This window comes from Monopterus albus, unplaced genomic scaffold (genome assembly GCF_001952655.1).
Source record: "Monopterus albus unplaced genomic scaffold, M_albus_1.0 scaffold19.1, whole genome shotgun sequence".
Taxonomy (NCBI): Eukaryota; Metazoa; Chordata; class Actinopteri; order Synbranchiformes; family Synbranchidae; genus Monopterus; species Monopterus albus.
In genome coordinates this window covers 2,051,282-2,069,488 of record NW_018127899.1, presented here as the reverse complement: position 1 = coordinate 2,069,488, position 18,207 = coordinate 2,051,282, and the positions used below count along the sequence as shown (strand labels likewise).

General features: G+C 40.9%; 1 protein-coding gene across 1 annotated transcript in view; it reads left to right on the top strand.

The window, feature by feature from the left end:
- Nucleotides 1–895: 895 nt before the first annotated feature.
- asz1 (ankyrin repeat, SAM and basic leucine zipper domain containing 1) overlaps nucleotides 896–18,207 on the top strand; it is a 21,498-nt gene continuing 4,186 nt past the window's right edge. Inside the window, exons 1-12 of the mRNA XM_020593367.1 lie at nucleotides 896–1,099; nucleotides 2,003–2,102; nucleotides 2,446–2,568; nucleotides 6,673–6,784; nucleotides 12,415–12,526; nucleotides 12,655–12,789; nucleotides 13,148–13,266; nucleotides 14,769–14,859; nucleotides 15,340–15,396; nucleotides 16,295–16,378; nucleotides 17,132–17,227; nucleotides 17,310–17,363. Coding sequence (XP_020449023.1) covers nucleotides 989–1,099; nucleotides 2,003–2,102; nucleotides 2,446–2,568; nucleotides 6,673–6,784; nucleotides 12,415–12,526; nucleotides 12,655–12,789; nucleotides 13,148–13,266; nucleotides 14,769–14,859; nucleotides 15,340–15,396; nucleotides 16,295–16,378; nucleotides 17,132–17,227; nucleotides 17,310–17,363 — 1,194 coding nt within the window. The 5' untranslated portion in view covers nucleotides 896–988. The remainder of the gene's footprint in view (nucleotides 1,100–2,002; nucleotides 2,103–2,445; nucleotides 2,569–6,672; nucleotides 6,785–12,414; nucleotides 12,527–12,654; nucleotides 12,790–13,147; nucleotides 13,267–14,768; nucleotides 14,860–15,339; nucleotides 15,397–16,294; nucleotides 16,379–17,131; nucleotides 17,228–17,309; nucleotides 17,364–18,207) is intronic.

Below are 18,207 nucleotides of genomic sequence, written 5' to 3'. Positions count from 1 at the left end.
ATCAGGGAACAGTGATAAAATGTGAAAATGCAGTAAACCTTTGATTCACTTTAATCTTAACACACAATTGTGCCTTATCTTCACTGTCAGCACTTCAAACGTAACGATTTCCAAGAGTGAGCAATTTGCAGGGAAAAATGTTCAAAGCAGCATAATAAAATCATGCATGTCATTATGTGTGAAGGAGCTACAAAAAAAAAATCATGGGTTCAAGTCACTGCTCTGTACACAGATCAACAAATACAAAAGTACCGCAGACCATGGATGGATGACACTTCTACAGCAGATCACCCTGTGCAGACTTGCATTAATATTTTGTATTTAACCACCCCACTGTGAGAGACAGAAATAAAGCAGAATCTGAGCTCTGTAAAAGAGTTGAGCGATGAGGAGAATCACGTTAAATCAGGCTGCTGGTTGCTTGCAGGTTTGCTGAAGGTTCAGACAGAGGAAGAGTGACCTCTGCTGGACACTTGCTGTTCTATGCAGCCAGATGAGATTGTATTCCAGAGCCCGACATATACAGTCTATACATATACAGATAAAGATAAATGTGACAGACCATGATCGAGACAGTTGACTCAGTCAGACCAGATACTTTTTCTAACTACATACTACTGGAACAAGCAGCTTACTTTACTGGACTTTTTGATACCACAGCAAGGTAAAAATGTAACTTGCCGCCATGGTGTGGGGGCAATTAAACTAAACCCATCCACAGTGTTCTTTTTTTATTTTTGATGGCTAAATAAGTCAAATAATTTAGCGTGGCTAATCAATAAACACACCGGAGCAGCAGTGACGTGCATCCTGAAACACCTGTTGGTCCGTGGCGGTGTGGTATCGATATACGTCACCCTTCAAGATGCGTCCCCATGTTGAACACTGTGTTTACTATAGCGCCCCCTCTCGGCGGTGAGGGTTTTAAGGCTTGTTGTTCTGTAGTGTTAGCAATCATTAGCTACCGGTCAGAAGAATTAGTAGCGCAATGTATTCCGGTTTCCCCGGTGGATACGAGAGCGACGGCAGTAACGATGAGTGGTATATTGGGACTTATCCAGATAAGAAATCTTCTTGCATCACTGTTACCTCAGATAAGGTCCTTAATCTTTTCTCAAAATGTTAGTAACATGAGATGGCAATGTTAGCCGGCGGCAACTAAATTAGTGTGACCCCCTAGCAAACATAATGCTAAGCTAATGTTAACTAGCTTCATTTAATTTTAGGGTAGTCAACTCTGTGCTTTATTATTTATTTTGTGTAAAGATAGTAACAAGCTAAACGCACAGACGGACACAAAGTTATGATTAAGTAGATAGTCCAATTTTGTTTAACCTACATGTCTTAGTGTTAGTTTGATGTGGGAAAGGTGAGAACATGTTAAATTTTGGGCCACTGCCGCTTTTTTAAGCATTGGCGGTGTTCAAGCCAAAGAAGCGAAAATGCGCATTGTCACTCTAAGTACAACACAAATTTAAATGTGTTAACACAGCTATGTCAATAAATGTGTCTTAAATGGTCCAAATAGCGCTACCAAGTGCTAAATTAATTACTTGAGACTGAATAACTTTCCTTATTCAGCTAATGTTAGCTACTGCCCCATTGTTTCTGGTTTATTGCCATGCTTGTGATTTTTCCCCCCTACATACTCGTATCTATAAATAAACATTTATACATTTTAAAAGTATATTTACAACACCAACAGAATGAAGATTAGAACATAGTGCATACTATGTAGTATTGGAGTGAAGTATTGAATTTGGACACATTACGGGTAAGACAAATAAACACATGCTCAAAATTAGTCTTTCTTCTTTGCATTCATACTGTATGTTATGTAGAGAAAAAAAGTATTACTACAAATGGCAGGGATGACCTTGAACTCCAAATTCTCATATACCCATCACATGGGAATTTTGCTCTCTGAATTTAAGGGATTGTACTTAAACAGGTAGCACATTTCAAATGGTGGATCTTATTCAGATTTGTCTCTTTTCCCCAGGATCTGGATGTTGCACTACATGCAGGAGATAATGTGTCAGTGCTGAAAAGAGCCATCAGTCAAGGAGACATTGGGACTGTTGAACAGCTGCTGGACAGTGGTAACACAACTTCACATTTTAGTCTTGAATAATAAATGAATATCACAAATACAGTAATACACAAATTCATCTATTATTATTTGCACTGCATTTTTGTTTTACTGTGACAGTACATGCAAAGATGCATATATACTGTATTTTTTTATTTTTATAGTTGTTGCCATAATCAGGTCAACTTGTTAGAAGCAGTCAAAGTGAATGAATGAAAGGAGGGAGGGAAAGGTTTACTAGTCACAGTGGGTAGCTCATTTCTCACGCCATTATGTACAGAGGTGTGTGTGTGTGTATATATATACTTGAGGGCACTAGGCCTCACTTAATTTGGTCCTTTTTGTGTGGACAGGTATGGACGTGGAGACCAGGCTTGGCTTTGAGTGGACTCCTCTGATGTGTGCCGTTAATGTGGCTAATTATGACCTGGCCAAACTGCTGCTGGACAGAGGGGCCAGCGCCAACTTCAGCAAAGGTCAGACCACTGTAGATCACTGTGTTTGGGAGGGTGGTGTTACAAAAACATAAATTTGGCTGACAAAGGCATTCTATTTTGTATCAGCCTTTGCCTTCATGACACACAGTTGTGGGCTCCACTGACCTCTCTGTAATCCACCTTTCAGAGGAAAACCGTGTAGTCTTGAGTAGGCAACAACATTACTTTGTTGTCTTCTAGGCTTGGATATCAGACAGCCATAACTAAACCTCCTGATGGTCCCTGTCGCGCTGGTGTTGAGTTGTCCTTCCCTGTAGCACCGTGTTTCAATTTCCTAATTTGATACAGCCAAAGACGGGGACCAGTCAGGCCTCTGTACCAATAGGCTTCATCTGACATTACTTAATGGTGATGACGCCAAAGAGGAACTGTTACAGGAACACGCCACCAGTCCTTGTAGTTGTTTTTAGTTCATGCACAATGCACCCCCATCATAAGTGAGAAGAATTGAAGGCATCTGGGTAAAATAAGCATCTTTTCCACGTTAAGACGTCTGTAGTTCTATACACACGAAACCATGAATCCTTTTGTAAGAATGCAGTTACAGGATCCCCCACAAACATGAAACGTTTTGTTGCTAGGTAAGAGTTAGTCCAGCGTTGCACCATGTCTGATCTGTAGAGGAGGATATGATGGTTGAATGGCAACTCCCCCTCTAGTCAGACAGGAACCAGTCATCATTAGGGATGTAACGATGCCAAAAGCTCATGGTACAATAGTGCAACAATGAAAGGTCTACGATACAATATTTATCATAATCATAACTGTGTTTGATATTTGATATAGGGTTGCAATGATATTAGATTTTTATGGTATAACATTTCAGAAAATATCACAGTTTTGTGGTATTATAGTATATGATATTACAGTTACTGTTATTATAGGCAACACCAACCCTCAAAGGAATGACTGCTAGTGACTGTAGCACTTGATTGACCTGGATTGCAGTGCTAGATTGACCCTAAAGAATAAACAGAGTTACAAACATGATTTTTACAAAAACCATGTAACTATAACATTATATAACTAAACCATGTTAGTTTGGATGTTGGCACCAGTAGTAGAGAAAGTATTCCCATACTATTACTACCACACTGTACCACAAGTACTAATACTACACTGTAAAAGTAGCCTACCTTGTTACATTGCATTGAAAATGTTAAGTAAAACTAACTATTACTACTAAAATTTACTTAAAATATTAAAAGTATAAATTAGGCTATTTGGTGCCGGGGTTTGATGATACACTTAGCTCATGAGACCAGACGATACACGTTACTGGGCTCACGAGAACGAGAGGACATGATATTTTAACCCCATTTTTAAGAAATCTTCAGTGACAAAATATATGACTGGAAGAATAGTCTTTATTTGACTGAAAGTCACTGTGCAAATCAATGCAGGTGCATTTTAAAATGTTTTAATGAATCAAATTGTAATGAATGTTTCTTATTAATTAATGCTGCTGCATTAATTAATAAGTTATTGACCCCTGTATTTTTATTTTTCTTGGGTATCAACTCAAAACCCTCCTGTGGCCCTTGGAAGTCCCCAGACTCCAGTTTGGAACCACAGCACTAGTCATTCTCATATCTGATGTCAATTAATTCTCAGCCCAGAATGTCTAGTTAAACTGTGTGTGTGACTGATTTCACATGGCCTCGGCATCTGATGCTTGAGGCAGGTGAAGGAATCAATTAAACAGGAGGATGACGTGTGGTCACGTCCTGGTGGCGTTTGTCCAAGCAGCCAGGCCGAGCGGAGGAATGCACAAGTGATTGATAACGGTCACCATGCCGCTGTCATACCCTCTAACCAATTCTCAGGCCTCAGATTTATTTACTCCAGTCTTCTGTAGACGCAAACCAGTCAGTCTGGCTTACACCCACACACACATAATATAAACACTCACACACTTGAACACAGATATAGAGCCAAACATGCCCAGCCACAAAGACACAGGAACTCGCATACAGATGTAGAGGAGAAGGTGCACACACACACACACACACACACACACACACACACACACTTAGATACATACTATGAAACACACAGGTTGGGTTGGTGGAACAAAGCAGGAATTGAATGCCTTGCCATGGGTCTCAGACTAGTCTTAAGATAAGATAAGGAGACAACTGCTCTGAAGTCTCTTGGTCTTCTAAAGGCTGCCACATTTCCTGATAACAAATAAGTCACTCCCCTGGTGTTATGGTTTAGAACTGAGGGAGAACTGGGGTTGGACTCAAGATGGCTGACCCAGGTGCTAGTACAAAAAAGGTGGTTTAATGGAATTAAAACAACATGACAACAAAACAGGGTCCATAATACATACAACAAGGGAAGGGCAGTGATGACTAAGGAGACCAGGATGGTAAACACACAAACTAACAACAGGAACTAGGATAGCAGGGGATGAGAACAGACAGGTGAACAAAAAGAACCAACGTAAACAAGGCAATCCACAGCACAGGGACTGTCAGCGTGGAAGACAAAGCACGTAAATTCTTTTCTGTATTGCTAACCGCATAATTAGCGTGATAAGGTCAAGCCAAAACGCACAGACTGTCAGCGTAGCATCTTACACACGTCTAAAAATAAGCGGGTTAAACACAACATTTGTAACTTACATAGGGTAAGTATTGTCCATTACATGTCGCAATGCTCCAGCGACGACGGGCTCTGCCAGAGGTATAAATAAGGAAGCCAACAAATCACCGGAATACGCCTCAGGTGTTCGCACCGACCCACGAGGCACTAATTACCCAATGCGCACAGCTGAGGCGTTGATCCCGCAAAAAGGGAGAGCAGGAGAGGAAAAAAAGAAAGAGGCAGGTAGCGCCGAGCGGACCTGACAAAAAGATCGGAAGTTTTTTAAACAATGCAATCCACAGCACAGAGACTGTCAGCGTGGAAGACAAAGCACGTATTTAAGTATTGCTAACCGCATAATTAGCGTGATAAGGTCAAGCCAAAACCCACAGAGACTGTCAGCGTAGCATCTTACACACGTCTTTTAATAAATAAATATAATAATAATAATAATAATAATAATAATAATGCGGGTCAAACACAACCTTTGTAAACTTACTTTGCGTATGGTACGTTACACGTCGCAATGCTCCGGCGGCGACAGGGCGTCTGCCAGAGGTATAAATAAGGAAGCCAACAAATCACCGGAATACGCCTCAGGTGTGCGCACCGACCCACGAGTCACTAATTACCTGATGCGACACAGCTGAGGCGTTGATCCCGCAAAAAGGGAGCGCAGGAGAGAAAAAAAGAAAGAGAGGCAGGGCGCGCCGAGCGGACCTGACACCTGGTTTTCATCTACAGTAGGTCTCTTACTTACTACAGTGTGATGTATAACTTCCTTATGATGAGAAAATTGAACTTCTCTTTCCTTTTATTTGTTTTGCTAAATAATGTTATTACTATTTCCCAATCAGTGGGATCTCATACATAGTTGTTCCAATGCAGTGTTTACTAAGACTGAATGCAAACATTCCAGAAAGGAGTGGCTACTGCCATCAGCCTTTATGACGTCAAGCTCTTCCAAATGGCTTTCACATTGCTGTTGTATTTTGATGTGACTTGCGAAAGTACTCCCTTTATTGGATAACAGAAGCAATCAGAACTGCCGCTACATGTCTTTTGCTTGTCCACCATAAAACCAAAGCTTACAGCACTCAAAGTGATCAGTTCTCTTGTTTGTAATTGTACAGACTACATTCAAATGAAAACCATCCTCTTTCAGGCCACATTGTCTGCCAGGTCGAACTGGTGATACAGATGTGATGCATGCCTATATAAGTACACCATCAAAAGGTTGAGGATGCATCATGCAGAAGAAAAATGTCCTACACTTCCACACACAGGTGGATTTCGATGCCAGATGTTTCTATTTTTCCCTGTCACCTGTGTAAACGTGTTTTATTTTTAATGGTAATTTTCTGAAACTAAAACTCTTCAAAGCCTCTTGAAATTATGCGTTGTTTTTTTTATTACATTTTTTTAGGCTTAGCTAAATGAATCTTAAAACTGTGATGCTGCACTTCCACACTAATGTATTCTTGCTCATAGATCACTGGACGGTGCTCATGGCCAGCTGCACGGCGTCTGCTAGTGAAGACAAAATTACACGCTGCGTGGAGCTTCTGCTGTCCAGAAATGCTGATCCCAACATGGTGGACAGGTGAGGGGGGGTACAGACGTGTTTCAGGTCAAAATGTTTATGGGATTTTCAACACAACACATACTGTCACACCCCTACTGATGTGGGCCAAATAAAAACACTCCAGACTTGACTTTAACAGGGGAGGAAAAAACTGAGGTGCTGGATCAAATTTCCTTTGATCATTGTTGTTATGTTTAGCTGCCATGTGGTAGCGTTATGCACCACAGTGCTCAATACAGTGTGTGTATATTTGTGTGTTTTGTTTGGAATGTCCTGTTATGGCATGTGCATGTACAGACGAGTATCAGACGGACAGAGAAACAAACACGCAGAGTGCAAGGGCTGGCCGGGAGAATTTTAGAAGCTTTTGTACACACTTGGATGGAAACCAGTAAGCTTGGTTTTGGGGATTTCTAGGTCCAAATGTCCAAAGTAGCTAGATACCTAGGTAAAAGAAAGTGTTAAACTGTAATATTTCTTTAGTTGTAGGCCTACATACAGCAGTGGTTTCAGCAACATTTCAGCGACCACATTTCAACGCATTGTTAGGTGGTGCATTACACCCTTTAACCAAAAAATATTATTTTCAGTCTTGGTAACAAACTGTGATTTAATTGTACAGCAGCACTGTTCAGCCATCGCTGATGGGACAAATGTGAAAAAGCTAGAACCCATTCCAGATATATATGTTACCCCAAATCACGCCACATATTGCATCCATCCACCCATCCCTCCATTATCTACACTGCTTATTCTAGAATAGGGTCGTGGGGTGCTGACACTGGGTGAGAGGCAGGGTCAGCCCTGGACAGGTCACCAGTCTGTCACAGGGCTGACATGTAGACAAACACTCATGCTCACTCCTAGGGGCAATTTAGTAAACTGAAGCATCCATCCGTTCTCGTTATATGACCGTGACCTCCACTTGGTAGTCACTGTTCTCAGGACCAGCTGTCCTTGGATTGGCACATTGGTACTGGGGTTCTGAAAATACAGCAGCTACAGGCTGACTAGTGTTAGAAATACCAAAGTAGTGATCTGACAAAATAGTTTTCAATACACAAGAAGCTGCATGCGTCTCTGAGTTTGTGTGGATTTGTGAATTTGTAAAAACTTGAGCATATTTTTTTCTATGATGAGTGTCAGAAACCGTTAAGAAATATGTGGAAAGCACTCAAACATACTGAAGTCAATTTGACAATCTGCCAGACATTGTCTAAACCTTTCTTATGTAATGTGAAATTTATTTCACTCACTAAATTAATACAAGTTTCTTGCCCTGGTGAAGTACATGAAAAATTCCATCGCGTGGAAAGGAATGAAGGGAGATGGTGGTTGAAGCAGTTTTACTGTTACCATCTGTGAATTGTTGCCGTGTCAGAGTGAGGATGCAGCCCCCAGTGGCTTTTTTGTTTACCTTTCCCTAATCCTCTGCCACTATGTCACTGCCAGTATGTCATTGCATGCACGACACAATGCCTGAAAACCACCTCGATAACACACATGGACACACTATAGAATTAGGCAATTGATTGGTTCCTTTCCAGACAAAATATTTGAAGCAAGGTAACAAGATGCAGAAGGATGCATATGAGGGTAGGGGGTGAGGACGACCCGCAACATCGCAAGCAAAAGATGAAAATAATGTTCATGTGGGTGCAGAGAATAAACGTCCTCCTCCTTCTCATCGCCTCTTACGTCTGAATATCAAACCAGTGATTAACACCAGCTGCTCATCCCTCGTCTTAATGTAAACAAGTTGTCTCTCAAAGTTCTGCAGGAACACGATGTGGGGTCCATTGCCTCCATGTGTTTTTTTTTTCTTCCCCTTTTTAAATACTTTGCCTCTGCAGCCTTCCCCATATCTGCTGAAGATCTACAAAAACATTGTCAGAAGCAAATTTTCATCTTACTTCCATAATCTTAAGCTTAAATACTCCATCACATGGTCAAAAATGTTATCAATACCCGATAAAAGCTGATTTGGTAGTCGTTACTTTTCTCTCTGTACTAGTAAAATGTAAACTGTTTTGCATCTTCACTTTTTCTGTAGACTGCAACAAAGTAATGGAAACACTGACTCAGGGCCTCTACTAACACACACAGCGGTAGACTTAAGACATGTAATCTAACATAACTTCATAAAAATGAAAACCTGAGATTTGACCTGGACTTAGATGCTATTAGAACTAACCTACTTGAGACTAGAATTCCTGAAGACTTGAATGCAAATCATTCCAAATCTCAGGTCAAGCCACATAGCTTGGAGGTGTACATTAAGCTTTGAAAGAAATATGTCCATACATTTGCTTTAAGACCTGATTTTTGTCTCAGTTTGCCAACGAACACTCGTGACATGACTTTGAGTTGTACTCAAGGACTTAGACTTAGAGTGCTACTAGACTAGGTTGGCAGTGGCCTTTAGGGGCGATACAATACTGTGATAGCCAGTTTGTGTAAGGAGCGATTGAGCCTGTTTGACTAGATTAGGCTATTGTCTAGAAAATACACACTGAGCTAGTGGGTGTGGATGACATTTCTTCATCCAACTGCTGTGAAATCAGAAGAATACAAGCGAGGGTGAAGAAGAAGGGTTGTTTACACTAAGACGTCAAAGTAGAGACACGAGATTCGGGAACTTCTATTGTTGAGGGCTGGTGCCAAAATCATCAGACAAATTCAAAGAACTGTGAAAGACTCGATTGTTTGTGACCAAATTATAAACCAGCTACATGAACTGCCTCCTGTGCGCTTTCCCAAGTGCCATCCCTCGCATAAATCAAATGGAGTATTTGTATTTGTTTGCTACAGGGGTGAAAGTGCAATGTCTGGACCTGATTTTTCGGATATTGTCCGGAGTTCATATGAGGAAACAGCTGTAGTGTGTTTGCCTTGGTACAGTGAGTCAGGTGCTTTTGAAGTCATTCTTCTTGCTGTCCTGACACCAGGAACAATGTTTACACTGAACTGTCTGCATATTGATCACTTGTCAGTTTGGGAATCAGCCAAAACTCACAGTCTGAAGGGAACACACACAAAACACAGTAAAACAATATGAGAATGACCTCGGTATCTGTATAACTGCAAAGCCACTCCTGGGAAAATCCAGTAGCATTGGCAGGCTACCCATCCCATTCTCCTGGGTCATAGAGGAACTGACTGATTAATGGTTGCAGAGGAATGTGAATAGTATTGTTTAAGTTCATGTAGAACATTAACTTTTGATTTCTCCTTTCTTAATTTATTAACGGAAGATTGCGCAGTGCCTAGATAGTGATCAAAACACTCTGACGTTCTACACAGATTCACACTTTTTGAATAAACATAACCTTTGTCAAGGAGCACTTCCTGTTGAAGATAATTTATTTGTACAAAGGCCAACACGTCCATTGCCAACATATTAATACAGATAACACCAATGCATCTCAACTCAGAATGACAAAGCAAAAAAGCGACCATACGATGATGTGCAGTATACCAAAAATAAAACGACACAAAAAGAACAAATATGAAAATAGCAGTCTCTTTCATGTCTGTGGTTGTGTTAGGGTGCTGCTGGAAGTGCTGAAAATCAACAAAGGGGCTGCTTCATGTGCTCATAGGATTTTTGGATCTCCAAATTGCAATTATAAAACCATTAAAAACAATGGTAATTTGCCTGCTGCTTTGTTTTTTTAAGGAAAAGAGACTAGCAACTTGTATTGAACTATTCGCTTGTTAATTTTTGGACTTCTGAGATGTATTCTAACATAATTTGAATTGCTTAAGTCTTGAAGAATCAGGATTTTGTTTCTCTCAACAAACCACAATTTAAAGGGAAGTTTTTATTTTCACAAGAAATATTGATGTAAACAAACCTTTTACTCAACAGAAATAACTTGGATTTAGTAGCCACCCAGTACTAAAAGTCCTGTCAGTTTGAGAGTGAAGTTTGTTTACAAGAATTATGACTGGTCATTTGAAATACCTTTCTTTCTCTCCGATTCCCTGTCTCTCTGTGTCACCCACCTACACACAAACAGCACTAAGTAACATGATGAATTGCCCCTGGACTTTCCCATCCTTTTGGATTAATTAATCTTTCTAAACCACTGCGTTTGAGTCAGGGATGATAAGAAGTAGCGTAGCGAAGGTTATTTATATACAGCCCTTGTTCACATAGGGGAAAACATGAAGGTAGAAACAAAGGTCTGAGTTGTTAAGACAAGGTCTTACATTTCACAGTTGCCTGTTGAAGGAAACTGACCTATGTGCCTGTATGTGACCTTTTGCAGTATGTACATGATTGTTCAGTTCAATTCAGTTTTATTTGTGTAGTGCCAAATCACAACAAAAGTCATCTCAGAGCACTGTACACAGTAAGGTCTAGACTTTATTATTATAAAGAGAGGTGTTGATTCAACTGGTATGATCATTTTGGAGGCTGTAGTTTGTGCAGCATATCTGTTACTAGGCCTAGCTTCACTGATGCAATGAACAAAATAATAGAAACACCTGTCAGCACAGTGTAGTGCCAGATTCCAAATGTTTTGATACTCAACTTTTTCCACCATGACTCTGTCACCATTGGAATCCATTGTTGTTTTTATGTGTGTATGCTCATTACAGATGAAGAAATAGCTTTAAACCTTTCAGAGCCACCTTTAAAACCTATATTTGTAATTGCAACTATATTTTGGCTGCGTATTTGTTCTACAGACACCTCCATAGACTCGTACAGTGGTCAGCTACAACATTAAAATCACCTGTCTAATATTGTGTAGGCGTCCTCTGGTATCTGACACCAAGGTGGATATCTACTAAACCTGCCGCAAATTATGGTCAGGCACAGAAAATATTGCTGCGCCACAATTTATTTAGTTCAGCAGTGTATTTACCAGCACTGATGATATAAATGAGCACAGCGTTAATTTGTGTTTACTGCGACTGAACTTTAATATGGTTGAAGAAATCAACAAAGGTATTTCACTGCTGCAATCACACTGTTTGCTTCCAGTCAGAAAATCTTTTATTTTGTTCAGTAATTGAACCATGGTTTGACCTAAAAGCCTGTAAAAGTCCCTCGATCTCCTTTGGTGAGTGATGCAATTTACAAACATCCTCTCCCTCCTCAAACATGTTGTTAACTGCAATGAGGTGTCAGATGAATAACAGCTGCCACACTGAGAGCAGTGCCGCAAATTTTACACCTGCTTTCTCCACATGTTAGATTTCAGCCACAATTCTGTCTCAGTGGTGGTACATCAGGTGCTGAGGGTTTTTGTATACATTTTCATTCTATCCTCCCATGTTTTTTTTTCTGCACCCCTGAATGGGAATGCCTTAAAATATGTATTGCATGAGACCACATGCACAAATTCCAGTGGTGCCACTCTTGTTCTGTTTCTCTGCCGCAAAACCCCTTCGCCCCCTGGTGGTTTCTCTGTCACTCCTATTCACTTCTCTACTCATTTCTTCGACTTTCCTACATTTTTCATCTCTTCTCAACCTGACTGTCATCATTTCAGGTTTATTATTTTATCTTGTCCAGTTTTTTTCTCTGGTTTCCTCTTGTCTGCTTTCATTCCTCACCTTTTTCCTTCTACTTCTTACTCTCTTTTGTTGTCATTGAACTTTTGTTTCCTTTTTTCCATCGCCTGTCCTTTTAGGTCCCAGATGACCTGCCTGGGGTTGGCAGCCAGGGATGGCTATAGTAAGGTCATCGACCTGCTGGTGTCCCATGGAGCTGAAATCAACGTCCAGGATAGCAATGGATACACGGTGTGTCACTGTTTCTGGGTCACGCTGTAGCTCAGAGGTCATGTGCACAGTGTAGAATTTGCTGGATACTTCTCATTTAAACAATTGGATTTGTGTACAGTGTAACTAATGCTAATATTTTCTGTCAGGCTTTGGCTATAGCAGTGCAGTATGGCAGAATGGAGGCAGTGCTAAAGCTGCTACAGCTGGGAGCAGACAAATATATTAGGACCAATGCTGGCAAGAGCCCTGCTGACCTGGCTGTCACCTTTAAACACAGAGAGGTACCTGAAATACTTTTATGCGTGTAGATACCACATTTTATGGCGTTTTTGTAATCCACAAGAAAGAGTCATTAAATATTCTTCAGAAATGCTTTAATAAGCCTCTGTGTCTATTATAGTAAATAAATGAAATGCACAAGAAGCCTTTACACTTTATTTACTAATGTTTTGAGAATATGTATTTATTATTTGAGTAAGAAATATGTTTGGTCATTTAAAGGATGTCTTACATTACTTGAATTGTAGCCTGTTGTGACCTTAGTGACATAAGAACTTGTGCTGTGATGGACTGTCAGTCATTTTCTATAGTGTTTGAACAATAGAAAACTCCCCAAATCACATAAGTGTGTATCCACAGATATCCAGCGACCTGGCCGCTTCATCTCACATCTCATCTGCGCAGCCCTTCAGCTCCATGAAGAACATCCTGTCTAAGTTCTTCAGCACTAAAGATGAACCTCCATCTTCCAAGGAAAGGTAAGACTTGAATTCAGCAGCTTCAGAGCGTGGACAGGTTTGAAACACAGTGCATTTGTATTACATTACTCTCTTAGTAATGAGGTTGTCCAGGTTTTTGGAGCATCTCAGTTTTGTGTCTGCAAGGTCAAGGTTTCCCACACACTGACTTTACCTGGGTGTGCCGCCTAGGTATTTTAAATAATATATATCCCCCCTGCCATTTTTATTATTATACTTTTATGTCCAAGAGAACTACGCAACCCCTGATTGATTAACTACAGAACAGTTTCCCCTCGCTATTTCATCAGCTTGTAGTGTATTGATTCGCTCAGAAAACACATGTAGGACAGCTGAATCAGTCTGACCAGTGTTGCAATTAATTTGTTTTGAATAATTCCAGGCTTTGCCTGTGCTGCTGAAGCAGCAAGAGAGGGTCAGGAGGGAGAGAAAGAGATGTAGGAAAGGGGGACAGCAGGCAACATACTGTTGTGGGAGAGCCCGCTAATCAGGTCAAAGGTCAAAGCCTTTATATGCCATATGTTAGAAAACGTGTTTCCCTGTACAATGAAATTTTTACTTTGCCTTCCAATGCAGAAGCTACGAGAAGGAAAAGTAGCTATAGAAATACGGTATTACTGTAGATAATTAATAAAAGATCTTAAAAGCCCCCCCCTGTTGGTTACCGCCATAAGTAAAATCAAAGTCTCCATCCACATTTTGACAAAAAACTCAAACATGCTAGCAGGATATTGTATTGTAAGACCATATCCAGGTCTCTGATTACCCTCTACCATTTGTACATTTGAGTTATGCAGTAGTTTATCTTTTTATTATTCCAGCTCCAGCTAAACACCCTGAAGGACAAATGAGCTTACTTATACCTTGCGCACAGGATATTCATCTTTTGATTAAATTGAATTAACACAGTTGGGTTTACACCCATCTACACTCCTTTTGTCAAAGCTGCACTTCATGCCTCACTGCAGTCTGTATGCTTGTCGCCCTCTGTTGGGTTTTCTGTGAACTGGTGCCTGTGCAGCAGGTGTTGCTGAACCATTGTTAAACCAGACATAAACAACAATAAACCTCCTGCTTGAATGTTTAGTCCATTTGAGCACAGCTGGATAGTTATCATCAAGCAAAAACATTGTATTTCAGCATGTGTGGCACCAGGAATTACAGCCTGCAAGCTTTTTCACTGTCTCTCGCTCATGTCTGGAGGATTATTATATCCAAAATTCAAAAGAAAAATTGACATTTTCAAAATGGAATAAGCCTCATTTGCAGTTTTCCAAATGCCGTATCTTCCATTTGGAGAACTAAACTTGAGTAGGTTTTTACAACTGTGTGGTCTTAAAAATAAAGTATGAACTCCCTTTTCTGTGTGCTGCTGCTGAATGATTTGCAGTGCATGGCTGTAAAAATGCACTGTTTAGGACCTCTATGATCATACAGTTTAGGGTCATTCTAGTTCCAGCTGGTTAATACTGTGTCATTTTAAACTCTCCTGCCCTCCTCAGTGTAAAAAAGCTTGATGAACTTCAGCTCCTCCTACATGGCCTCGATCTTGACTACCTCACTGACAAGATGACTGTAAGTATTAACTGCATGGTAGAATAAGGTTTCATTGTATTTTTTCTCTGTCATATGTATTTATATATGCACCGCTCCTTTTCCTAATGTAAGAATCTCTTTTGTCCTGTCTCGCTGATGCCAAGATAGCGAGTGGAGATGCGTTCTTACACACAGTTTAGTACAGTGTTAGATCCATGGGTGAAATACAATGATCCCGAATGTGTTGAGCACAGCTGCATTACTGACAGAATGACATCAACATGCTTGGGAACATGTCATGAGACGACGCGTTTAAGTATTTTTGCTTGATGTTTCATAGTAGATCTTATGTGCTGGTTTGGCTTTGCCTGAAGTAAACCGAGGGTCACCTCAAACTTTAGTCCCTATCTGATATATGCAGACAGGTGCAGGTAGATTGTTGTTACTATATGGCAAAGCCGCATGCAGGTACATCTGTTTCAGGTGGAGGCTTCAGGAGAAGATGTAGAAGTTTTGACATGCTTTCCCTTATCACAGGAAAATGACATCACCTGGAGCTGCCTATTGACCATGGAGAAGGAGGATCTCGAGAAGGTAGGGGGTGACTGTAGCATCTGTGTCTTATCAGATCTGTTGTAGACTGTCAGCTTTCAGGGTGACCCTGAAAGAGATCTAGGGTAGCTGCTGATACCACTTTTAAGACCACACATTTTAGTATAAAAAAGGCTGTGAGATTAAAATGAATAAACCCTGTTGGCAGCATATTCTGTGATCATTATTTTGGGGAACTATATTTATTTTAACTTAAATAAACCTCAAATCTGTCATAAATGTAAATAAATGGGACATGAGGGGATCGGTTTCCCTTGGATCATTATGTTAAATTCCATTCCAGATCATGAAGCTACATACTTCATGGTGAATTACAGGCAAATGTGTAAGAAAGTAAACCTCTGCATCAATTTTTTTATTTTTTGATATAATGGATGCTGTTATATTAAAACATTAACCTTAAATTCAGTAAATGTATGGTACTGTTTTAAAAGATTCTTGGAACAAGCAGCTCTGCCATATTCATAAAACCTGTGTCTCGATTCAGGGTCTGCATCCTTCAAAGGACATGGTTTTTTTGAAGGCGTGGCTCACTGGAGACCACGAAGACTGAACTGAACTGAGACGCCCTGATCTACAGAGGCTTTCCTATTTACAGTCATGAGAATACCAAAGAATTTGTGATTGCAATAACATTCTGGGAGAAGTGGTGTGTTATCTGACAGAAATGCAGGGAGCCTTTTGTTGCATGGTGAAAGAGGGGCACACTTCACCGCCGCATTTTAAGGAGCCTTCGAAATAAGACGGCCTTATTCCGACAATATGACTCGGTCTTCAAATGCAGCCTTCGAGGGCTGCGCCCCCTGAATTGGGTCTGAGTTTTTTCAAAATGGGAAAAGAATTGGATTAACAGAAAAGGTAACAGTTTTTTGTTTGTCAGATTGGAATCACAGACCCGGTGGACCAGCAGAAGTTGCTGAGTGCTGCACAGCAGATGCACCTGCACGGAGTGGACCTGGACACAGTCAGCCAACTGAGAGTTGAAGAGAATGGGTACAGTACCACATTTTAATACTTAGCAGACTTTTGGCAAGTAACGCGTGCACTCAGTGGAACACTAAGGTCTTAAGAGCCTTTAAAAGGCCTTCGGGGTGTTTAAGGAAAAACATTGAGTTAGTTTGGGCGTGACTTTGTTTTAAGGCAGCATTAAAAGATGAGAGTAACTAATAATTTGATCAGAGGCTTCATTTTCTGCACTTTACCTTTTCTATCTAAAGTACAGGATCAAACAACAAAATTCATTGTAGATTGTGCTGCCTGTGACAAAAACCTTGTCAAAAGGTGTATGGGCATCCTTCCAGTGTTTGGAAACCTTTGTGTTTGCTTTCCCAAACACAAAGTCACTAACAAAGTTGATAGTAGTAGCAAAAATTCAAACACTTCTCAGCCACACACCTTAAACCCTCCCCCACCTCCTCATCATGCTACATCTTTCGTCATCCATCAGCACTCTGAGCACCTCACTGTCCTAGTTCTGTGCCCCCTCCCTCCATCTCCGTAGCCAAGCCTCAAGCCAGGGCCTAATGGTTTAAGCTGGGCTGTAATAATTTGTAAGGTGAGAGGCAATGGGAGGCTACAATGAACGAAGACGACCCAGCGGCAGGGGCCAAACGGAGCCATCACGCCACACCCCATAATTTCATGAATCTTCGCTAGAAGTGGGCTCGCTAGGGAAAGTATGTGCAGAGAAAGTAAACATGTGTAACTCTTTCATCAGCTACTGTTGATCAAGGGACTTAACCAGCTGCATACTGCTGGAAAAGGCCAGGCCAAGTCGACTTTCTCTGGAATGAATGACGTTCACAACAAAGTGGTACACAGGTATCCTCTGTCAGCATTCCCACATAACATAACATCCTTTCCGTCTCCAGTCCCTTCGGTGATCTTCCCACCAGGGGCCCATCATCACTCTCTGCTCCCTAGATAAACTAACAGCAGGGAAGAGGGAGGTGAGGGTGCAGCAAGGCTGACTGACAGTGTTTACTCGTCCCTCTGACAGAGTGTGAGGGGTGCCACGGCGGCTGGCTGCCCAGTCCCTTCACCAAAGGAAGTGGACCACGATGAGCGCTATCAATATCCTATGACCAGGCAGGGGCTGGGAAGAGAGGGACAAAGAGATTGATGAATATAAATAACTAATCGTTTAAAGTGGATGTTTTCAGGGAGGGATGACAGTGTGGATTAGCATGGGGAGGAGCTGGGGCGAAAGCTTGGCCACCTGCTCAGTTTTCTGTAGTGAGGTTGTCTCGCAGAAATCATTGGAGAATGTTAACACAAAGTTTGATCCCTGCTATCGGTCCGTCTGCCCTGTCAACACCGGTCATCTTCAGCAGGCCTTAACTTTTTTTATGTGGACATTATCCTTTGACTCACTTTTTAAAAGAGGTAAATCAAGTGATCTCAGCTTTAAAGCTCATACATTTCTGACCACCAAAAATCTAATCAGTTCATCCTTGAATCCAAGTGGACGTTTGTGCCAAAGTCCTGACATAGTGTGCTCACCAGAATGTGACAGACAGACAGCTCATAATGCCTCCGGCCGCTGCTGTCGCAGGTGCGACGGCATACAAGGCAGCAAATCTTCACATTTGAGAAGGTGGAACCAGGCACTCATTTTTGATAAATGCCTTAAATGTTTCAATTATCAGAATGGCTGATTAGTTTTTTATTTGTCAACCAACAGTTTCAGCAAACAAAAATGCGCACACTTAAATAATGTAACAATGAATGAAAATTGTACCCATGCACATATTGTTGTTACAGTATAATTATACTGCTTGTTGCTTTCATCTG